Source organism: Rhinatrema bivittatum, chromosome 2 (genome assembly GCF_901001135.1).
Source record: "Rhinatrema bivittatum chromosome 2, aRhiBiv1.1, whole genome shotgun sequence".
NCBI classification, from domain to species: Eukaryota; Metazoa; Chordata; class Amphibia; order Gymnophiona; family Rhinatrematidae; genus Rhinatrema; species Rhinatrema bivittatum.
Window position 1 is genome coordinate 605,406,516 of NC_042616.1, and position 25,476 is coordinate 605,431,991.

Here is a 25,476-nt window from a genome sequence, read left to right on the forward strand (position 1 = left end):
GAGAGGTGTTCAATTCTTATTTTACTACCGAAGAGCTCTCTTTCTAAAATTTGGCATCACCACAGCCTATCATCCTCAGGGCAACGAGCAGACCAAGAGGAACAACCAGGTAATTTTCAAAGAGAAGCTCTCAATAGAGTGGTTTTTTTTCCTCTGAAAATTTGGGCCAGTGAGGGAAGCAAATACTTTATATCCCATACGTTTCATCTGTTTTGAAGCAGGTGCAAAGTATCTGCGTGAAAGTAAGCACAGGAATTTCAAAATGAAACTCCTATGCATACCTTCTGTTCTCTGATGTAACCTCCATCTTGTTTACTAGCAAAAATGTTGAAAAGGATGGCGGGGGGTGTCAATTTTGAAAGGCCCTGTTTATAAAAGTAAACACCTGATCACCCACACAAAGTTTTGAAAATTTCCTTCAAGGTCTTTAATTTGAATTTATAAAAACAGTAAGGGAGCTGTGGTGTTGAAGTGAAGGTGGGACAGCTAAAAATTTAACACGCTTGCTTGGTTCTGTTCTTCTAGTATACCAAATAAAAGCGAGTGAATAATTTAGTAAAATAAAATCGATTTAAATTTAGGGAGATATTTTGGTGGTTATAGTATAGGACTGTTATTCTTTAAAAGTCTGCTGGTCTGTTTGCAAAATTTGAACTGATCTTTCACTCAGATAGCTTTGATTTTATTGGAAAGGTGGTATTAAATTTTTGAACTAATCAAACAAGCAGCTTGTGAAAATCTTATTTCAACTCTCTAGGTAAGAGCCATTTGCAGCAGAAATGCAGAAATATTTCCCTGCTCCTTGGTTTGGTGTTTGGAATGACAGATGTGCTTATTCTAGGCTGAGAGGAAAAGGGAGGTGCTTAGAAATGCTATGTGATTATTGTTGGTACTTAACTCTTCCCATCCCCCCCATGTTTTCTTCATAGGGATGAAGATGACATCAATGATGTGACTTCCATGGCTGGTGTCAACCTAAGTGAAGAGCGTGCATGCATCTTAGCGACAAATTGTGAATTGGTTGGCACAATTATTCGGTCTTCTGTAGATGAACCATTCCTCTTCAAAGGTGCTCTTCAAAAGAAAATACTAGACATAGGTAAGAATAAAGGCACAGACTTCATTGTTTTCTGTGCTCAAAAAATATAAACAGCATGTTCTATGATTTTGTTTAGCTTCATATTGAAAGGTCCTATAACCATAACATGTTAGTATAAACACAGTGGCAACACATCCCAAATCACTGATCCAGAAAGGAACTGGTGCATGCTTATGTATGTCATAAGGAAGGTCATTTTCAAAAAACATTTTTGCAGGAAAACAGTGTTTTAACGGCAGAAATGTGCATTTTTAAAAAAATTGCGCACCTGATATACTAGTAAACATACATGCGTATATCCTGTTGACATGTAATTTTATCTTGATTGAGCAAAGATGTTCCTGGGGGCAGAGTTGGGGAGGGGTTTGCATTTACATGCACATTTTAGGATTTAAAATAGTACGTGCATAAATTTTCCAAAAAATGTATCTTTTCTTAGTCGGTCAGACCAGTCCAGATATGTAGGATTATGTCCCTCCTATCAGGAGATGGCGAGCAACACTTGTTGCTCTGCCTTCCTGTATATAATCTGATGCAGCAGGAAAGGCATCAGTAGTTCTGTATCTCCAGCAGATGGTGGAAGTTTTAGCGGAATAGAAACTGGAGTTCAACTCCTAGGGAAACAGCCTGTCAGGCTGATTTCCATAATAGAAGTCAGGACCAAGACTAAGGACTGGGGATGACAATTGCTGGGTTGATCTTCTTTCCCTGAGGTACGGGTTCTTCAGATTCTGTAAATCTGAAGCAGCTGCAAGAGAAAGCCCCCCCATTTTCTCCTGGAGGAACAATAAAGCTAATTAAAAAAAAAAAAAAACAAAAAAAACAGGCGGCCAGATCTTTCTGCGTTTATTGTAGTGTAAAGTGGGGTCTTTGGGCCTCTGGTAGTGATTCAGTCCCCCAGCCCTCCTTCTCCTCCTATTCATTTCCGGCACCACCAAGTATATCAGTTGGGGGACGGGAAATATAGTTGCTGTGAGGCCCTCGGACAATGCAGCCTTGCCGGCACCTTTTGTAAGAGCTGTGATGGGATGGAGACCCTAGTAGGAACAGGCAAAAAAGAGGGCTGCAACCTTTGGAGTGGTAAAAGAACAAGCAGCATCAGGGCCAATGCAAGGGAACCACAACCACGTTTTCATTGTTGGCAAATACTCAGGGGACTACTGCGGCCCGTTCATGGCTTTTTTTTTTTTTTTTTTTGAGAGCTCCAATTGCTCCTTCATAGATCTGTGCTGTAATCAGGAACTCATTGCAACCCTTAGTGCTGAAGAACAAAGATTTTCAGCAGAATTTGTTATGATAATGCATAAAGCATACTGTCAAATGAAAGGCCATATAATGGGGAAGGAATCGATGTTAAAGGAGAAGGATCAAGACTTCCTCCTTTCAAGGTTCAAGGCCACTTTGTGAAGACTCTGGTTCGATCATTCACCAGCCAGATCCATAGCCTGATGCAGTGTGCTCAATGATCCCATGGAGGTAAGAAAAAAGGATGTGAGGTCCTCAGAAGATCAGGATGAAGAAGAATTGACCTCATACGTCAGAGAAGATGGCACTGAGATTATTTTGAAAAGATGAGCTAGTTGCTCTCTTTGTAAAGGTTTCACAGGCCTTGCAACTGGTGAAGGAACCTGACTCCCTCCAAGTGAGACCCAATCATGGCAGGAATCAAGAAGCCAGAGAAAGATTCACATTGCACCCAGCCAGCCAGGAGATGATTGTGGCTAAGTGGGATAACCCAGATTCTGCACTGGGAATCAAGAAGTCTATAGAGACACTTTATTGATTACAGCAGGCAGAAAAAAATCTGTCTTTCAAGATACCGAAGATGGATGCTTTGGTAACTACAATTACAAGGAAGACTATCATCCTGGTGGAAGGGGGTTCTGCATTAAAAGATCCCTAAGACAGAAACGTGCAGCCTATCTCTTCAAGCAATGGTCTGCAGAAACTATGTGCCCAGAACAGTGATTTTCTGGATCCAGGAATACATGCCAGACTCAGAAAATGAAGGTTCTCAGACCCTGTGTGGGGAAATAGCTGCTTTGAGTAGAAAGCAGGCTTTCTAGCAGATATGCTATATGATTTGATCAGGACATTATCTGAGCAGGTAGCATTAGTAGTGACAGCCAGACATATGATTTGGTTGAGAAGCTAGTCGACAGCCTCAACCTATAAGGTTAGGTTTAGTAGGTTTCTTTTCAAAGGATGCCTCTTGTTTGGAGAGAATATGGAGAAACTAGTGAAGGAGCTTGGAGAGTCTAAGCTCTAGAGGCTTCTGGAAGATAGGTTCAAGGGGGATCACAAGAGCTAGCCAACTTCTCCCAAAACAAATTCAGGGATGCCAGATAGAATAAGTCTGGCAGCCTTACAGTGCCCACAAGAAAAGGCAGAAGGTAAGGTCACAGCTATTTAGTGGTAGCAGAAGAGGAAGTAGGGATGGAAGTGCAATGGGTCCTGTGGGATCCAGGAGCTCATAGTGACTGTTCAGGTCCACTCCTTGCATCTGCTTTTTGGGGAATGGTTGAAACCATTCTGCGAAGGGTAGGATCATATTATGCAAGACCAATGGGCTGTAGAGATTATTCGAAGGGGATATGCCCTTGAGCTGGCTGCTCCATTTTCAGACCCTTTTATCTGGTCCCTTTGCAAGCTTCCAAAAAGAACTGGCACTACAGACAGTTGCTTCAATTGGAAGGAATAATATCCATGCCTGCTTTGGAAGTTGGGAAAGGCAGATACACCAATTATTTTGTCTTCCTGAAGAAGGGAAGGGACCTTCCACCCAGTTTTAGATTTAAAATACATCAACAAATATTGAGGTTTCCTCATTTTTTCATGGAGACATTGAGGTCTGTAATTGTGGCAGTAAGGAAAGGAGAATTCCCAACAGCCTTAAACTTGTCTGAGGCATATCTCCAGATTCCCATCAGGGACGAGTTCCAGAAGTTCTGAGTTCAGGGAAAGCATTATTCATTCAGGGCCCTGTCATTCAGCTTAGCCACAGCACCATTAATTTTTACCAAGGTAATGGTGGTAGTGGCAGCCTTTCTCAACAGAGAGAGGATTCTGATCCACCCTTATCTGGGCAGCTGGTTGATCAGAGCCAAATCCTTTTGAAAGAGCCAACAGGCCACTCAAAATGTAGTGCAAGTGCTGAAATAATTAAGCTGGGTGATGAAGTAGACCAAGAGACAGCTACAATCCTCTCAATCCTTAGTTCATCTAGGAGCAATTATAGAAGAAAGTAAGAACTTTGATATCGGTTATCATCCATCTGGGCACCAACGACATAAGAAAATGTGGGAGAGAGATTCTGGAAGCCAAATTTAGGATTTTAGGTAGAAAGCTGAAATCCAGAACCTCCAGGGTGGCATTCTCTGAAATGCTTCCTGTTCCACATGCAGGTCCCCAGAGGCAGGCAGAACTCCGGAGTTTCAATGTGTGGATGAAACGATGGTGCAGGGAAGATGGATTCAGTTTTGTAAGGAACTGGGGAAACTTTTGGGGAAGGGGGAGACTTTTCCGAAAGGACGGGCTCCACCTTAACCAGAGTGGAACCAAGCTGCTGGCACTAACTTTTAAAAAGGAGATAGAGCAGCTTTTAAACTAGAACACGAGGGAAAGCTGACAGTCGCTCAGCAATGCATAGTTCAGAGGAATGTATCCTTGAAGGATACTAATGAAATAGGAGAGTTAGGGCATCCCAACAGAAAGGATCCAATAAAAGCAAATGTAGTCCATGTGCCTATATGTAAAAAATCACCTGACCTAACAATTTCCAAATTAACCCTACCAACTGAAAAGCAGGTTACAATACAAACAAAAAACACACTTTTTTGCCTGCATGCCAATGCCTGAAGTCTAAGAAGCAAGATGGGAGAGTTAGAGTGTATAGCAGTAAATGATGAGATTGACATAATTGGCATCACAGAGACCTGGTGGAAGGAGGATAAACATTGGGACAGTGCTATATCAGGGGACAAATTATGGGCCAGATTTTCAAAGGGTTACGCACGCTGGGCCTATTTTAAAAAGGCCCAGCGACGTGCGTAAAGCCCCAGGACGCGTGTAAGTCTCGGGGCTTTACTAAAGGGGCGGGGCGGTCCGGGGACAGGGCCAGAGGCCTCCAACAGAGTGGCCATTGTTAGGTTAGGGGGAAGGGAATGAAGGAAAGCAGCGCAGCTCAGCGCGCGCGCAGTGCCCAATTGTGCATCCCCTTGCATGCGCCGACCCCCAATTTTTATAAATTGCGCGTGCGCTAGGTAGTATGCGCGCACACAAGCTTTTAAAATCTACCCCTATATCGCAACGATAGGATCAACTTGGTGGTGGTGTGGTACCTTATGTTCGGGAGGGTACAGAGTCCAACAGGATAAAGATCATACAAAAGACTAAATGTTCAGTAGAATTTATATGTATAGAAATCCCTTGTGTGTTGTGTAAGAATATAGTGATAGGAGTATACTACCGTCCATCTGGACAAAATAGTCAGACAGAATTATTTATTCATTTTATTAATATTTTTATATTCCGCTTTTCACACTTTTTTCAGCACTTCAAAGCAGATTACATTCAGGTACTGTGGATATTTCCCTATCCCCAGAGATGATGAAGTGCTAAGAGAAATGAGGGAAGCTAACCAATTTGGCAGTGCATTAACAATGGGAGATTTCAATTACCCTGATATTGACTGGATAAATGTAACATCAGGACATGATAGAAACATAAAATTCCTAGATGTAATAAACAACTGCTTCATGGAGCACTTGGTTCAGGAACCAACGAGAGAGGGAGCTATTTTAGATTTAATTCTTAGTGGAATGCAAGATTTGGTAAGAGGTAAGGGTAGTGGGGCCACTTGGCAATATTGATCATAGCATGATCAAATTTAAACTAATAACGGGAAGGGGGACACTAAGTAAATCTATAGCTCTAATACTAAATTTTCAAAAGGGAAACTCTGATAAAATGAAGAAAATATTTAGAAAAAAAACTGAAAAGTACAGCTTCAAAGGTTAAGTGTTCAACAGGTATGGACATTGTTTAAAAATACAATCTTAGACATGCAGTCCAGATGTATTCCACACATTAAGAACGGTGGAAGGAAGACAAAACAATTACCAGCATGGTTAAAAGGTGAGGTGAAAGAGGCTATTTTAGCCAAAAAACATTCTTCAAAAACTAGAAGAAGGATCCATCTGAAGAAAATAGGAAAAAGCATAAGCATTGTCAAGTTAAGTGTAAAACATTGATAAGACAGGTGAAGAGAGAATTTGAAATGAAGTTGGCCGCAGAGGCAAAAACTCATAATAAAAACTTTTAAAAATATATTCAAAGCAAGAAACCTGTGAGGGAGTCGGTTGGACCGTTAGATGAACCTAGAGGTTAACGGGGCTCTTAGGGAAGATAAGGCCATTGCAGAAATACTAAATTAATTCTTTGCTTCTGTGTTTACTAATGAGGATGTTGGGGAGATACTAGTTCCAGAGATGGTTTTTAAGAGTGATGAGTCAGATGAACTGAACCAAAGCACTGTGAACCTGGAAGATGTAGTAGGCCAGATTGACAAACTAAAGAGTAGCAAATGACCTGGACCAAATTGTATGCATCCTAGGGTTCTAAAGGAACTCAAAAATGAAATTTCAGATCTATTAGTTAACATTTGTAACCTATCATTAAAATCATCCATTGTACCTGAAGACTGTTGGGTGGCCAATGTAATCCCAATATTTAAAAAGGGCTCCAGGGGTGATCTGGAAAACTATAGACCAGTGAGCCTGACTTCAGTGCTTGGAAAAATAGTAGAAACTATTCTAAAGATCAAAATCACAGAGCATATAGAAAGACATGGTTTAATGGAACACAATCAACATGGATTTACCCAAAGGAAGTCTTGCCTCACAAACCTGCTTCATTTTTTGAAGGGGTTAATAAACGTGCATAAAGGTGAACCAGTAGATGTAGTGTATAGGATTTTCAGAAGGTGTTTTGAGAGAGTCCTTCATGAGAGGCTTCTAAGAAAACTAAAATGTCATGGGATAAGAGGCGATGTCCTTTCTGTTAGAAAAGGGGTGTTTAGTGTGCCCTTGGGCCTCAGCCCGACTCCAGACAGATCCAGGACCGAACCGAGGGTTGGCGACGTGTCCCAGCATGGCAGAACACTGTCTTTCCCTCTGCCAGGCCTGCAAGCTCCCAGAGCCAACAACAGATTATGTTGGTAGGGGAACGGTCCTCCGACTGTTCTGAGCCCTTTCGGACCTGCTGCTTGAATTAGCATGGAGCAGCAGGCCGGCCTGAGGATGAGGGCAGACGGAGGCCTTGACACGAAGACATAAGACCAAGGTTGATGTGATGGCATCACAGACGAGGGTTGAAGCGAAGATATGACACCAGGGCTGATGCAACGGCATCAGAGACGAGGAACTTGACGAAGTCCAGACAAGACAAGAAGCTGGCAAGGAAGACATTGGCACTGTCTCTCAGGGCGCCCTACACAGCCCACCTTCACGGGCAGACCAATGGGCTGGTCGCGGACCACCCTGTCCCACTACGCGCCCTACACAGCCCGAGGAGGCTGGTCACGAACCACGTGGAGAGTGGGACAAGCACAGGGAAGAATCCAGCCAAGGCAGAACTTCGACGACTGAGCCAGATGTCATCTAAAGCACCACAGAGGCTGGCAGGGCAAGACAGCTCAGGAGCACATAGGACACCAGTCCATGCTGGCATCTCCCATGACGAAGCTGCGTCACCCGGAGATCCACGGCCGGCAGAACAGAAGGCTCCAGAGCAAACACGAACATCAAGGAGGGCTAGGACATCAGGAAGCAAGACATCAGAAGCTGAAACACCAGGACACCTGGACAGGGATCTCAGGCAATGAAGACATGGTTCTAGACACAGATGAGACGAGGAGCTCCATGAAGACAAGAGCCTGTCGGAGCGCTGGACAGCAGGAGCTTCCAGAGACGAAGTAACTCCGATGCAAGGCTGACTGGAAGCTGAAGTCCTTTTATAGGGCTACAGGCAGGCGACTCCCTGGGAGGAGTTTGGATGGCCCACACCTAGCTGGCCCTATAACTACGGAGGAGTGCTGCGGGCCGGCCCCTAGGAGAAGGGTGTGGCCCAAACCAGGAAGTCCATGCAGACACAAGCAAGCCTCAGGCAGGCCCCAAGAACATAGAGGCCTCCCAGGCCCTGGAGCAAATCCTGGGTAGTTTGTAGGCGAGACCCCGGCTTCAGAGCGGCCTCCAGGAAGAGGTAAGGAGCCTCCCGTAGCACCGCTACAGAAGGGTTCATAACACTTTCCTGGAGTACAAACTGGTTAAAAGACAGGACTATTACTATTGTTGTTGTTTTAATGTTATTCTAATGTTATTTGTTACTAGTTATTTATTCAATTTTCTCCAAGTTCATTTTCCTGTTCCATGTAAGACACACATGTTAAGTCACTCCAATGTTACATGTAAACCGAAGTGATTAGCAACATTGTTGCTAGAACTTCGGTATATAAAAAATGTTAAATAAATAAATAAGGGTCAATTTTCTCAGTAGAAAAGAGTAAAAAGTGGAGTGCCTCAGGAATCTGTACTTGGACCGGTGCTTTTCAATATATTTATAAATGATGTGGAAAAGAATACGACGAGCGAGGTTATCAAATTTGCAGATGATACAGAATTATTCAGAGTAGTTAAATCACAAGCGGATTGTGATACATTGCAGGAGGACCTTGTGAGACTGGAAGATTTGGCATCCAAATGTCAGAAGAAATTTAATGTGGACAAGTGCAAGGTGTTGCTTATAGGGAAAAATAATCCTTGCTGTAGTTATATGATGTTAGGTTCCATATTAGTAGCTACTATCCAGGAAAAAGATCTAGGCATCATAGTGGATAATACATTGAAATCGTTGGCTCAGTGTGCTGCAGCAGTCAAAAAAGCAAACAAAGTTAGGAATTATTAGGAAGAGAATGGTTAATAAAACAGAAAATGTCATAATGCCTCTATTGCTCCATGGATAGACAGCACCTTTAGTACTGTATACATTCAGGTACTGTGGATATTTCCCTATCCCCAGAGATGATGAAGTGCTAAGAGAAATGAGGGAAGCTAACCAATTTGGCAGTGCATTAACAATGGGAGATTTCAATTACTGCATCTCAAAAAAGATATAGTTGCACTGGAGAAGGTACAGAAAAGGGCGACCAAAATGATTAAGAGGATGGAACAGCTCCCCTCTGAGGAAAGGCTCAAGAGGTTAGGGCTGTTCAGCTTGGAGAAGAGATGGCTGAGGGGGGATATGATAGAGGTCTTTAAAATCATGAGAGGTCTTGAATGAGTAGATGTAAATCAGTTGTTTACACTTGGATAATAGAAAGACTAGGGGGGCACTCCATGAAGTTAGCAAGTAGCACATTTAAGAGTAATCAGAGAAAATTCTTTTTCACTCAATGCACAATTAAGCTCTGGAATTTGTTGCCAGCGTATGTGGTTAGTGCAGTTAGTGTAGCTGGTTTTTAAAAAAGGATTGGATAAGTTCTTGGAGGAGAAGTCCATTAACTTCTATTAATCAAGTTGACTTAAGGAATGGCCTCTGTTATTACTGGCATCATTAGCATGGGATCTTCTTATTGTTTGGGAACTTGCCAGGTTCTTGTAGCCTGGTTTGGCCTCTTTTGGAAACAGGATGCTGGGCTTGATGGACCCTTGGTCTGACCCAGCATGGTTCTTATGGGGCCAGTGACCTTGCTAGAAATAGTGTCCATAAAGTACAGAAAGATTTCTAAAATCTAGGGGAAAAAATTAGACACGTGGCAAAAAGTATTGCCTTTTCAGAAGGAAAGCCAAATAGATAATTTCAATGCCTGGCTCAAAACCTGATGTAAAAGAATGTGGATTTGAATACATTGGAGGCTGGGGCCATGTATAGAGCAATAAATGATTATATGGTAAGGATGGCCAACATTTGTCACTAGATCGCCTTCCTTCATGTTTTTTGGGTCCCTACATTTGTCAATGCAGGTAAGAGGAATGCTTAAATGAAAAATTCAGATCATAAATTATCAGGCATTTAAATTATGGGGCATGGTTGGCAGGAGGTGCCCAGTGATTTGGGCATATCACCCCCAAGCAAAACAGAAAGAGGGGAGATTAGTAACAAAATCATCAGTTCAAAAAAGCAGAGAAAGGTGAATATGAAGAGCAGCTGGAAAGCTATGACTACAAATGCTTTTAGTCTGGGCAACAAAATCCCAGACCTGTAGGCCCTAATGGTGGAGGTGGTCTTGGACATTGTTGATGTTACAGAGACATGGTTCACTGATTCTTATGATTGCGATATGGCCATCCAGGGCTATAACTTGCTAAGAAAGGACAGAAAAGGGGGAGGAGTAGCTCTTTATGTCAAAAACAATATTCAAGCCACTGAATTGCAGAATAAGCATTGTTAGACCATCTTAAAAAAAAAAGATGGCGCTTCCATTTTTACTGGTGTGATCTACAAGCTACTGATTGAAACAAAAAAACTGGGCAGAGAACTTATTGAGGACATCCAAAAGGTGGGAAAGAAGAGTGAAGTGTTGGTCATTGGAGATTTTAATCTGCTGGATGTGGATTGGAGTATCCCTTCTGTGGAATCTATGAGAAATAGAGAGATAGAAAGATGCCCTTCAAGGGGCTCTGCTCAAACAAATGTTAATGAAACCCATGAGAGAGGGTGTAATTCTTGCTCTTGTGCTCACTAATGGTTATAATGTGTCTAATTTTCGGGTAGGAGCTCACCTGAACACCAGTGATCATTAGGCAGTATGGTTTGATTTTTGCGAATAGAACACAAGTCACACAAAGACCCGAGTTTTTAATTTCAAAGACACTAACTTTGTCAAAATGGGGACGAACGTGTAGAAATGACTGGGGGAGAAAATGGGTGAGGTGGAACAACAGTGGGCCAGGTTAAAAGGAGCAATTACAAAGGCAACAACTCTATATGTTAGAAAAGTCCACAAGAGTAAGAGGAACAAGAAACCAATTTGGTTCTCTAAGAAGATGGCTGAAAAAATAAAGGCTAAAAGAATAGCATTCAAGAAATTATAAAGGATCCCATCCCAAAAAAGGAACACAAGAAAAGAATATCCATTAAAACTAAGGGAGACAAAGAAAGAAATAAGGGAAGCAAAAGATCAAGCGGAAGAAAGGATGGTCAAAGAGGTAAAGCAAGGAGAAAAAACATTTCTCAGATATATCAGTGAAAGAAGGGAGGTCAGAAGTGGTATAGTGAAATTGAAAGGTGATAAGGAGCAACGTATAGAGAGTAACAAAGAAATGGCAGAAATATTAAACAAATACTTCAGTTCGATTTTCCAGAAGACTCTGGAAAAGGACTGTTGCTGGTTAACAAGACCGTAGACGGAGATGGAGTAGATGAAACTCTGTTTACAGAAGAGAATGTATGGGAGGAGCTAGACAAACTGAAAATGGACATAGGCCATGGGGCCAGATGAGATACACCCCAGGATATTAAGGGAGCTCAGAGATTTGCTGGCAAGTCCACTGAAGGGACCTGTTCAATAGATCCTTGGAAACGGGAGTAGTGTGGCAGGATTGGAGAAGAACTGTAGTTGTCCCGCTTCACAAGAGGATGGAGTCAATCCAGAAAAGAATGACTAAAATGGCGGATCTGTATGAGAAGACCTGTGTGGAAAGGCTGAAGGATCTGAGTATGTATACCCTGCTCTCTGCTTCAACAGCAGTGGGAAAAGGGGAATTGGATTCAACCAGCAACCAACTAGGTCCCTGACTTTTACGGTCTGAGAAACTGATAATGCATGGGGGTAACCTGTACAGCATAGCAGATACTACTGTTACTATTTTAGTTTGATAAGGAATAATTCACAGACACCAATTTAATAATAATTTTTAATAAGCAGATTGGTAAAATTTGATTTGCTATATCCTTTTTAATGTTTCTTTAATATACACTTAGGATAAGGAATTATATACTTTATTGTATATTCTATTATCTTTCTCTTGGGATCAGAGAAATAATGAAATAAATGCAGAGTATATTTCCCAGATTCCTATACTTAATTAATATTTTATCAAATACTTACAATATAAGTTGTAGCTGGCCAGGCTATTTATACTCACAGTGGGGAGGTTGACACTGTGATACAGGATGATGTCTTCTGGGTATGCGAGTCTTTCTCTCTCTGCCTGCAAAGCAATGATAATGTTGCACCCTGTTTTATAATTTCCCAAGTGAAATGAAGAACAAATGTTCTTTTCTGATTGGTCATAAATTGAAGCTCTTTTCCTCAAATATGGTTTTGTGCCAGAATAGCCCCAGCCAAATAAGAATCAATTATTAGCATAACTATTCTGTACCATATAGTAACATTTGTTCTTCTGGGTTATTTCTGACCAACCAATCAGTGACTACATCACTGACTGCATCTATGGCTTCAGCCATGGTTGATAGACAGTCTCCAAATGTAAGCTATTTTAACTCACTCCAAAAGTCGTTGTCAATCTTCCAACCTTCCGATGTCCAATATCTCTGAGCAAAATGCAGAGACTGCAGATCTTCAGCCTTTCTGGTTCACTAGTAAGTTTTAGCTGGTTTATAGTTATCCACTGTATCAAATACAATATTAATTCAAATAAGGAAATCAAAGAAATAATCTCATCATCCCACACTATCATAAGCTTGCTGAACAGAATGGATGGACCATTTGATCCTTTTCTGCCGTTATTTCTATGTTTCTCAGTACATATATTTCTGAAGTCTGGGTTCCTGATAGACATCTGTTTAGCAAGAACAATTTTGGAACTCCAGGTGCTATCCTGAGGGGTTCTGTACCTGGTATCTTCAAAAGTGAAAGTCACAATTTGTTCAATACCAGTCTTTCTGCCTAAAATGATATAGATTTTCATCTCAATCAAGTAGTTTCTCTACCTTCCTTTAGGGCTTCTGATTGCCTAGGAGGCAGAAAGGAGCTACAATTTCTGGCTGTCTAGAGAACATTCCTGAGAGACATGAATATATTCCGAAAATCAGATTATTTTTTTATATTCTTTTTAGTGGCCCCTGAAAGTGAGGTGGTATTGAAGATGTCCATTTTCTGGTGGATTAAGGAGGAAATGACATTGTCTTATATAATGAAAGGGAAAACAGTCCTAGAAAGTCTGAGAACATACTCCACTGTAATGCAGACAGCGTTCTGGGCAAAGTACAGGCTGGTTTTACTGGGGAATGTTTGCAGGATGGCATTATAAAGTAGATCTGCAGGCAAGGGAGGACATATAGTGTTTGTAACAAGCATTCATAAAACAGCACTGGCTTCCTCCTGCCCGGGTAGTTACTACTATGGTACATCGACATGTCTAGACTGATCTGGCAGAATGCTAAGGAAGATGGAATTAGATTCTTACCTGCTAATTTCCTTTCCTTGAGTCCTACCAGACAAGTCAAGAGCCACACCTGGAAGCCGGAGGAGAGGAGGAATTAAAAGAAATAAATAAATACAGGAAGTGGACATGGAGAAAATGGAAGGTCGACTCCAAATATGTCACAGCTTGTAAGCCCTTACACTGTGATGGGATTAGCACTGCCCCACTGGTGACCCACTGAGGCCCCCACCAACAGACAGACTCGTAAGGCTAGGATCAGGACAGAGCTTTACAGATATCAGTCCCTTCCTCCACAGGTTGAGCCTTTGGATTCTAGGGCCAGCAGGACTTAAGCTAGGGTCACGAAGAGAACAGACAGAATCAAGGGGCAGGCAGCAGGCAGGGACAGTCAAGATCCAGGCAGTGGTCGAGGCATGAAAAGTCAGTCTGAAGGGGAAAGCAGCCCACTCTGAGATAGTCAGCTGGCACCAATTCCTAGTTCCCACTTCAGGGCCTTCATAGTTCAGCATGCACGCCTGGGATAGGCAGCAGTGGCCAGGAGGGGATTATGTCATCTAGGTGAGTGCAGGCTGGCTGTGATGTCCGAGGTTAGCCCAACATTACAAAGTAGATATCAGATTCCCTGTCTGAAAAGAAGCACCAAGAAGAAAAAGCAGATTGGGCTCATTCTGTTTGATTAAATTTAAAAGATATATTCCAGAGGCTCTCATTCTTGAGCTTGAGCAAAAGGATACTAACAGCTTTTCCTGCTGCACCAGGCTATATACAGAAAGATGTCAGCAAGAAATATTCTCTTCTGCCATCTGCTGGTAGGACGGGCATTATCCCACATGGCTAAACTGGTCTGGCAGGGCTTGAGGAAAGGAAATTATCAGGGAAGTATCTAATTCCACCATACATTTTAGCATGTGCACAGATACATTTGGTGCAATAATTTTCAAAGCAGACTTGCGCATGTAAGTCCGCTTTGAAAATTGGTATAAGGACTATATATCTCGTTTAAGAAGAAACTTAAAACGTGGTTATTCAAGCTTGCTTTTCCAGAACCTTCTTGTTAGCTCATAGCATTACCTCCTTCTTTAGCTACACCTCTCTGCTTATTTCTCACTTTTTTGGTTTGCTTTGTTTTTAGTCTCCTTCTTTTTTTCAGGTTCCCTGGAAGAATCCTTCAGTTACTCTCAACCTATTTAAGTTCAACACAAGGACATCAAATGTTCACTTTGATTACCATTTAATTCAATTTTGTATAATTAGTTGACTCTCTTGACAATGTTATTTAATGTTGCATAATTGTTCATTGTTTTATGTAATGCCTTTTAGCAAGTTTCTTCTTGTTCTATGTAAACCGGTTTGATTTGCATCTAATGTAGGAAGATCGGTATATAAAAACCAAAAACAAATAAATAAATAAGTTATGCTCGTATTTGCTGGCTAACGTGTGCGATGTTACAAAATTATTATTATGGAGACCACGACAGGAAAACCAAACTATCATCATCAGCTTGTGTGGTGTTCTGCTGTGATAGCTCTGCTTTGAAAACTGAAGTATGGGAGGGGTTATGTGAACAGGCAGAGAGGAGCTAGTTTGTCAGCTGGTGCAAGTACCTGCAAAGAATCCAGATAGTGCAAAAATATTAAGGAAAACCAGCACTTAGTTTCACAAGAACATAACTTAATTTGCAGCTGAATATTGTGTGTCTTAGTTTCTCTTACTTTTTGTTTGCCGACTTCAAATATTTTTTTTTTTTGCCTTAGTTTCCTTCCACTCCTTTTGGGTTTACAGCTCCATCAGAAGCAGTTCCTACGTGGTGGACTGCCTTTTCAAACCATCCCAGGAAACTTCCACTTGCTGACCCACTTCATTTGCTGCCTTCCTTTCCTCACCCTTTGCCCTTCCCAAAAGAATTTCCCGCACTTCCTGTCATCCCTCCATTGTGGCGCTCACAGCTCCTGCCGCGAGACAGTCCAAGTTTGGGTTGTGGTTGTGCAGCCACACTGTTGAATATGGCCAGCTAACTTTAGGGCAAATCTTTAGCCCAACCAGACCTAGCTGGCTAAGTAACCCGGCTCACTCTGAATATCGGAGTTAGCTGACTAACTTACGGGCTGACACAGTACAGTGCGCTCCGACGGAGCACACTGTTAACCCTCTATTGGACTCGCGTTTTCGACGCGCTAGCGTTACCCCTTATTCAGTAAGGGCCGAAAATGCGCGTCCAACCCCCCGAACCTAATAGCGCCCGCAACATGCAAATGCATGTTGATGGCCCTATTAGGTATTCCACCGCGATTCAGAAAACAAAATGTGCAGCCAAGCCGCACATTTTGCTTTCAGAAATTAGTGCCTACCCAAAGGTAGGCGCTAATTTCTTCGGGCACCGGGAAAGTGCACTTTCTGTGCACTCTCCGCCGGGCCTAATTTGAATAGTGAATCACGCGCACAGGAGAGTGGCCTGTGCGCACGCTGGGAGAGAGGACGTTCGCCCGCTCTCCTGCGGACTTTACTGTATCGGCCCATTAGCTAGCTAACTCAACAGTTATGCCCTCTGAGCACCCCTGACTTATCTGGCTAAATTCTTATTAGCTGGATAGAATTTAGCTGGTTAAGTGCCCAAATGTTCATTTACAGGCCTATACAGTAAAGCGCGGCCGCGGTTACCCTGTTTCTAACCCGCTTTGTACCCACAGTTTGGCCGTGTAAGTCTAACCCGCGATTCACTATCCGTTTTTACCAATCCTTACCGCTTCTTTAAATCGACGCGTATCCCTTTCCGCCTGCAGCATGTATATGATATGTAAACGATCAGATTAGCTATTCCCTCCCATACAGTAACGTGCGGCCCGATTATTGCCTTTTTAACCAACTGTTTTGCTGCGCGTTTAACCTGCTAATTTACCGTACCTTTTACCGCCTACCCTGACCCTGGCGTTAGAGGGATGTGACAGCAATAGGCAGGCTCTGGTCAAATAAGTGGGTGGGTTGGAGCAAGCGAGTAACATGGTGTGGCCTGGTTCTCCTACGCTCGGGCATCGGGGATTGCCAGTCCTCTCTCTCCCCCCTCCCGAAGCAAGGCGCAGGGCGAAAATCGACTCGACATGTTATTAAAGCAAATAGAAATTGTAACAAAAGTAAACTTACTGCATGCTTCCAGCAGCCCCAAATCTCTCTCCCCTCCTCCCGAGGCGCCCACCGCGGCTCCCCTGCCTCCCGGGGGCAGCCGGCGGCGAAAGCGGCTTCCAGCAGCCCCCGCCGGCGAAGGTGCATGAACGCACGTCCAATTTGGGCGCTCAAAGCAGCATTTGCATCTAATTGAAATACTGTATCGAGCGGTATGTGATCCGAACTGTGCGCGCGGCAAACGAGCGGGCGCCCGGCACTACCGCACTTTTTCTTACGCGCCCTTACTGTATCGGCCTGTTGGTGAGCTAATTTCTGAGTTAACCGGCTTTTAAATACGGATCTCAACAGGATTATTTTTTAGGCACGCTGTGTTATGATTCTGGTTGTGTGAGCCTGTTATCTAAAGTGTGTTGTTCTTTTAAAACTCTTAAAATAGCAAGGTAAAAGTGAGAATAGGGTTCATTTTAAAATTCAGCTGAAACGCAGAAAAATTACACCAGTTAACAGAGCAAAGTGTGAGTGAGAAATGTATTTAAAGTACAGCTTAGCAGAGTTCCAGAGTCAGATCATCAGTGAGAGGTTCTGCCAGTGCCCTTCAGCTACTCAAATTCCAAACGCCAGCTATGCTAACAGCGCCCCCTAGCAGTCATCAAGGACCAAATCATTTCTCTCCAGCATCAAATGCAAGCCGTAAACCCTAGATGCTGTATAGAACTGCAAATAAGTGAGCACTAACTGAGACCACCAGAACAGGACTTCCCAAACCTGTCCTAGGGACCCCTTAGCCGGTTGGATTTTCGGGATATCCACAGTGAATATGCATGAGAAAAATGTGCATATCATGGAGCTTCGGTGTATGCAGGTTTATCTCATACATATTCATTGTGGATATCCTGAAAAATGCATTGTTTTTTCTGTGTTTGCATATTTTTAATGTAACAGGGTATGTGACTTTAAATGCTTCTGCCCACTGCAAAGAATAGAGCTTTTCAGCATTTGCTTGAGCTATTCAGTCTGTTCAAGAAACAGATTGCTGACAACCCAGCTTCCCATGGCTATTCATGACCTTAATACCTTTTGGGTGACACATCTTGTCTGTAGCTTGCATGTTGTCTGAGTTAATAAGAAGCAAGAAGCATATGAAAACTCTTTTATGATTATTATTGTGGTTGACTTTTTGATGTGATTAAGACTGGCATAGAACCAGACGGACATGGTGGTTATGTAGGAATGTTAGGGAGAGCACTTGAGTGTTGTCTTTTGAGACTCTGCTCAGAACAAGAGGAGCTTTATTTAGTGTCCACATCCACTGAATAAATAGCAATTAAAAAAAAACACATCAACTTCTTGAAGAAACTGACACGACTTGTTAATGAATACAGTGGGGCAGATTTTTTAAAAAAGTACGCCGGATTTTAAAAGATACGTGCGTAGCCACGCATATCTTTTAAAATCCGGGGTCGGCGAGCTCAAGGCTGCGCAAAATCAGCAGCCTGCCTCCGTTCCCTCTGAGGCCGCTCCGAAATCGGAGTGGCCTCAGAGGGAACTTTTTTTTTGTCCCCCCCCCCATCTTTCCCTCCCTTCCCCTATCTAACCCACCCCCCCAGCCCTAACTAAATCCCCCTCCCCTACCTTATTTCGTTGAGTTACGCCTGTCTCTGGCAGGTGTAACTTGCACGCGTCGCTGGCTCCCTGTCCCAGCACAGGCCGCTGTGCCGGAGCACTCAGCCCCACCCCCGGACCGCCGTCACGTCTCCGGCCCCGCCCGCCCCCCGGACACACCCTCGAACGCCGCGCTACCCCCGACACACCCCCAAGCAAAGCCCCAGGACTTACGCGCGTGCCAGCGGCGCACAAGTGCCCTGCGCGCGTAAATCCGGCAAATCTACCCCAGTGTGTGGGGTCAGCTTTCGGTAGGCCACGTAGTTGCAAAGTATGAGAATGTTTCCAGCATGTGTACTTGACGTCAAACTTTCAAAGAGAAACTACCCATGCAGTCCCTCTTTGGATGTTGGCTAGCATGCAGTGCACTCGCTGAAAGCTTCGGCATGCTTTGCACTGGCTTTTTGAGCAGGAAGCTGATCGGGGGTAAAACAGTGCTTGTACCCCGCCCTAAGCCACCACCCTCCCGCCCCCCACCCCATCGTAGAAATGCCTCTCTTTTTAACCTAAACCAGTGTGGACGTGTGCATGCTTTTTTTAGCCAGATCAAGACGGGCAATTGTCGGGCTAGTTTTACCTGGCTAAATCCCTTTATAAAATTACCCTGCCAGTGTTTTGCAAGGCAGAATGTCATTTTTGTTTTCTGCCAAAAAAAAAAAAAAATGTAACCAGTTATTGCCCCAGCTACTGTTTTTCGCCTTTCTCTGAACTTAGGTCATGATGTGTCCCTACCAAATGTGTTCTATAAATCAGTGGTTATCAACCTTTTTCATGTCCTGGCACAGGGTTAACTTTCTTGTGGCACTGTCACCTCGCCCTGTCCCCATCATCCCCTGGCATAGCTATGTTCCTTTTCTTCCCCCTAAATCTGTGGCATCATCACCCTCCCCATTCCTCCTTCAGCCACTTGGCATCATAACTTCCCCCCCCCCCCCCCCCCGCCCCCAACAGGTATTCTTCTGTCCTTCTCCCCATATCCTGAATCTGGCAGATGTCAGCGAGCAGTGCTTACCGACTGCTGTTGCTTCTTCCTCCTCGGATGGCTTCCCTCTGCAGTCAGAACTGCAGAGGACCAGTGGGTCTCATGAGTCTGTGGGGCCCAGTGTGATTTGATTTCAGAAGAAAGCTGGCAGAGGAGGAAGTAACGGCAGAAGATAAGCACTGCTCACGTACATCTGCTAGTTGTAGGTTATGGGGAGAAGGGACAGATTGTGCCAGAGGGTGTTGGGATGGAGGAGAAGGATAAAATGAAGACTTTGTCATGGCCAGTAGTAGCAGGAGCTGCTCAGACCCACTTCAGCTCTTCCTACTGGGCTCTAGCTTGCTGGAAGAAAATATTGCAGCACACCTGCACTTCAGTTAATGCACACTGATTGAGAAATGCTGCTATAAGTGACTTTTGCTTGATTCCAGAGGCTATGTGACATGTCTTCATCTTCTGTGGCCTCAAGCTAACTTTTTTTTTATTAATGCAGTGCTTTACACCTTTGAAGTTATGGCTTTTACTAGAAAACTCAATCTCCAAACTGTTTTGTTTTGTTTTTTTTATAATAGATGAGACTTTCAGGGGGATCAACTCTGCTCTGCTAATATTCAGTTGCCAACTCCCACAAAAACATGTGATGGATTTTCTCTGCTTCCTCAGGTAAAAAGCATAATGTTATGGAACTTAGCTCTGAAGCTGTGAACTTGATCTCCCATGCTACACAGGAACGATTAAGAGAACTCATTGAGAAACTGGCCATGATTGCACGGCATCGCACTGCGACCTATAAGGTAAAAGCACATTTTTCCTGGAATCACTTTTTATCTTTTCCTCTTCCTTGCCTCTCTCTTTACTGATTAGCCTTCCGCCTTGCAAGTCTACTGTTTCCGATGCAGCTGCTTGCTGAGATATATAGAGAATCCATTATATATCCTTTCTCCTTGCAAGGCCACTCTTTATGTGCAACTGCTCACTGAGCTTTAGAGTATCCATTATATATCCCTGTTTTCTATGATATCTCTCGTGGGGTAGTGTGTGTAAATGAATCAGTTGGGTGGCAGAAAAAATGCGTAGACCAGCCGTCTTAGTTGAAGGAGTGTATTTATTAATGGACTCGAGTTCAAACGGTACAATCATAAATAGTCCAAATCACCAGATTCTGACCGAGTTTTGCCTTCTGTAAAGGCTGCATCAGGTGTAAAATTAATATTTACTTGATTTGATAGACAAAACTTTGTTATATGAAAAAGTAATATAAAGTCTTTACTTCTATCACTGCAATTGTTCATCTGTACTTCAAATAATACTTAACACTATTGCCATCGATTGAGCCAATTTTACATAAACTGAAATGATATCGACACTTAAAGATAGTTGAGCTCTATCAATAAGTCATTCAGATTCTAGACGGTGCTTTTAATATTGCATGAATTAGAACAAATTAATGCCGGCCATGCTAAACCTAATGATGATTATTTAATGTTTCAACAAATACCGTTTCTTTGGAATGGTCAACATTCAATATTAAAAAACAAATTAACCATGTGGCAATGATATTTGTAACCAGAAGCTAAAATAAATTTTTATAAGTACTACGATTTAATTTACTGGACTCACACAACTTAATAATTATATTCAGCGGGCTATCAGCCTTATTTTATTTAGGAAATTCCAAATATTATCAACAAAAAGCACTTATTGAAATAACAAACCTCATCGCCACTATAGTTTTAACAGAAACTACTGTGGCGTTATTCTACTCATTCTCCGTGTGTAGATACTATTCAGTATAAACAGACATTCATTAAGAAACAGTACTGCTAAGAATACTATAAACAATTCACAAACGGTTGATCAAGTTTTTATAAACAAAAACTGATCTTATACGCATTGTTCTTTTCATGTATAAAGACAGATCAGTTGTTACCCTGCCACGCTATTCATATTGATAATACCTTACAGCGGTACATTTATTAAATCAGCTTAAGCTTATTATCAGCCATAATACATCTCTTGTCACACGGAGCACTGAATCTTATATACCTAATTGTTAATGTATATTATGTTACTTTAATATTCATAATCTTATTACTATCAATGCAAAAAAACACTCAAACATTCCATGAAAATACTCATCTTAGGTAATATTTAAATAAACTTACTACATGCATAAGACCGCAAGGATCCAATACTTCAAAAACTGCTTACTGAGAAAAAAAAATATCTAAAGTGCTTTAGGAGTTGAAATCATGCTATGCGTGAAGTCGCAGACGGCCAAACATCTCTCCTTTTTGTAAAGTTACATGTTGTGGAATAATCATGATTGAGAGAGAGAGAGACCAGCAAACACTGACACTCCAGATAGTCGCATTACTACTTAATCTGTACTCTAAATAGAAACATAAACAAGCTATTTGGCACAGTCATAAACTGATCATTATTCTCAAGCCACATATAGATAGGTCTCCCAGTATGCTCATTGCTTAGTGGACAATACTTTAATGAGTGTAATGACGGCATTATAATTGAATAATGGAGGAAAAGGATAGAAAAGACAAATTGATCTAGAATATAAAAATACAAATTATAAAAATGAGATAAACATAAAAAATATGGTTAAAACAAAAATATATAATTTACTAATACTACAAAAAAGTTTTTTAAAATAAAAATGTAAAAAATTAGTCAGAATAATATATTAAAAATGGATACAGTAAATCTAAAAAAAATCAATTAAAACATAAGTTTAATAACTTAAAAAATAGAATTTAAAAATATGCTTAAAACAAACTATATAACCCTACTTAAACCAATTAAATTGATATCAAATTTGTATTTTTTAATTTTATAAGAAAAATAAAAATGTTTAAAACAAAGGTGTTATACTTTATTAATGTTACAAAAAATATTTTGATAAAAATCCATGAATAAAATTAGTCAAAAAAATATTTTTTTTTAATTAATAAAAATGAAAACAGAAGATGTAGAAAATCGATTAAAACATAAATATATAAAGTGGAGTATTACTATTTCTTTTTTTTTTTTTTAATCATTTTCAAAATATACAACAATTTTTACATTTGTTGTAGAAAACAGAAATCGATACAATAATTACAACAAAAACACTTTTTCTATAACATCTATCTGTACTTTTTTCTAGGAAAAGGAGAGGAGGGTTGTAAATTAGCGGTATATAAATTAGAAAAAGAAAATAAAACATTTCTGTTTTGAAAAAACCGCAGTGTAGAGACCCAGTGAACTAATTTATCCTACCACTGTAACCTGGTCAGGATCCTCTTGGGTATGGGCGTCCAAGAAATAACGCAATTGTAAAGGGTCAAGAAACACATAATTATTGTTCTCATAATTCACAAAACATTTGCAAGGGAATTTTAAGGTAAACTTGCCCCCTCTAGTTACTACCACTGGTCTCATAATAAGAAACTTTTTTCTTCTTTCTTGTGTGATCCTCGAGAGGTCTGGGTATATCCAGATTTTTTCACCATAAACTTCCTTTAACCTATTTCGTATGAACATTCGGGACACTAGATCTTGGTCTGAAGGTAAAATAAAAGACACAAATAAAGTCCTTCTTTTTGAAGTTTTCGTATCCAGCGATATTTCCAGAACTTGAGTTAAATTCAAGGTGTTATCTAATGGTTGTTCCCCATTCAATTTTTCTTCTCTAACTGGAAGATAATAAATTCTATTTAACACAGGTAACATATCAGAAGATAAATTTAACACGTTAACAAGATAATTTTTAAACATATCAAGAGGGGATATAATTTCCACAAATGGAAAATTAAGAGCATGAAGATTAGAATATTTTCCAGAGTTCTCTATATTTTCAATTTTCTTAATGTTCACTGCTTCTATCCTCAATATTTCCTGCTGTGTTGATTCAACCTTTGCAACTCTTGCCTCTAATTGTCCCATATTCCTGTCTTGTGAAACAATTTCTCTCAATGTTCTGAAACCGCAAGTTTGATTCTGATGTAATCTTAGTTAAATTTACAATTGCAGTCTCCAAACCTTTCAAAGCACTCCACAAGGAATCCATAGTAATGTCCGTTGGTTTCACCATAAGAGGGAAAACTTCCAGCTGTTTCTTGGTCGTCTCCTCACCCGGTGCTGCCAGGTTCCCCAGCTCCACATTCAAGTTTACTTTGTCAATACTGGTAACAGAATCACCTGAAGACAAATCTCTTACTGGCCTGAACTTCAGCTGGTTCCCAGCTCCTGTTGTTTCCGCCCTGACTGGTTCGCTTGGAATTCCAAGCGTTGGCTCGACCTTCCTTTGTTGAATTAACCCCAGCACTTCCTCCACCTCAGGAGTAATCATGGGAGGAGAAGTGGTTTTCGGTGCGCTGGGACTCAATGTGATGTCAGTGGCCAGAACAGTAAGTGCCCGCTCCGTGCCAACTGCGATCGCGGCCCCGGCCCCCTCCACTGGCATTAAATTCACCGGAACGGTAAAAAAGGACTCTATCCTGGGTTGTCTGCTCGGGTAAGGGTGAAGATGTTGTCGCTTTCCTTACCCTTGCTTTCTGTTTAATATGCGGCATATCTCGTAGAGGTAATAAGTTTAGAGGTAACACAGAGAGAGAACCTTCCAACCGTTCGTCTCACACGGCGGCCTGAGTATTACTATTTCTAATTGTTTTAATATTTTTTATTATTAAAAACAAATACTGAGATAAAAATTAAATTATATAAAGAAAAATAATTAGGGTAAAAAACACCCACTCAGTCAAATAATTACAAATATCTAATACACTAAAATATGCATGCATAACAATGGTCAGTAAGCAGTGGTTACAAAAAGGCAGAGCAGTCAACTTCTTGATTAAGTCCCAATGGTGTAACTGTTTTAAAACTAAAAATAAAACTTTGTTCAGGTTTAAGAAGTAAGGCATCTAAATTCCCACTTCTCAAATTTAAAACAGGTTTTTCAATCACACAAACCTGAACCAATCAAACCTTGATACTTCACTTTGAATACAATAAAATGGAAAATGTCATAATGCCTCTACATCGCTCCATGGTGAGACCACACCTTGAATACCGTGTACAATTCTGGTCGCCGCATCTCAAAAAAGATATAGTTGTAATGGAGAAGGTACAGAGAAGGGCAACCAAAATGATAAAGGGGATGAAACAGCTCCCCTATGAGGAAAGGCTGAAAAGGTTAGGGCTGCTCAGCTTGAAGAGGAGACGGCTGAGGGGGGATATGATAGAGATCTTTAAGATCATGAGAGGTCTTGAATGAGTTATTTACACTTTCGAATAATGGAAGGACTAGGGGGCATTCCATGAAGTTAGCAGGTGGCACATTTAAGACTAATCGGAGAAAATTCTTTTTCACTCAATGCACAATAAAGCTCTGGAATTTGTTACCAGAGGATGTGGTTAGTGAAGTTAGTGTAGCTGGGTTCAAAAAAGGTTTGGAGGAGAAGTCCATTAACGGCTATTAATCAAGTTTATTTAGGGAATAGCCACTGCTATTAATTGCATTGGTAGCATTGGATCTTCTTAGTTTTTGGATAATTGCCAGGTTCTTGTGGCCTGGTTTGGCCTCTGTTGGAAACAGGATGCTGGGCTTGATGGACCCTTGGTCTGACCCAGCATGGCAATTTCTTATGTTCTTACATATACAGCGCAGCTCACTGCTTCAACGGCAGGGGGAATGAAGAAAAGAGGATGTATTTTCAGACAACAACTGACAAGGACTAAATTGCACAGGCTGGGTAAACAAATAAGCGTGGGAGTAGCTTGCTTATTGCGGCGGTTACTACCCCTAACCAATTAGGCTTGATGCTTCACTTTGCAGCTCCAGCACTGCTCTCTACATCAATGGCGGGGTGGAAGGAAATTAGAACCAAAAAGTTACCAATAAGGGCCCCGAACTAAGGAGTCAGAGTAACAGATAAGTATGAGAAAAATAAGTGTGAAAGCTTGTTGGGCAGATTGGATGGGCCGTTTGGTCTTCTTCTGCCGTCATTTCTATGTTTCTATGTATATTCATTGAAAGTGTGGTTCTGAGAAATAGAATGCTCAATCATCAGTTTACCTTCAGTTTTTCTATTAATTACACTTCTATGTTCAACAGTCCATCTGTTCAATGGTCTTATAGTTTTACCTATGTACCATTTGTTGCATGGACATCTAGCAGCATAAATCACACCACTGCTTGTGCAAT

The 25,476-nt window shown here is 41.5% G+C and overlaps 1 protein-coding gene across 2 annotated transcripts in view; it reads left to right on the top strand.

Moving 5' to 3' along the window:
• Positions 1–25,476, top strand: part of TAF4B (TATA-box binding protein associated factor 4b) — a 202,139-nt gene that overhangs the window by 93,893 nt on the left and 82,770 nt on the right. For both annotated transcript variants that reach the window (XM_029591165.1, XM_029591166.1), the window contains exons 9-10: positions 930–1,099; positions 19,935–20,065. In XM_029591165.1, coding sequence (XP_029447025.1) covers positions 930–1,099; positions 19,935–20,065 — 301 coding nt within the window. The remainder of the gene's footprint in view (positions 1–929; positions 1,100–19,934; positions 20,066–25,476) is intronic.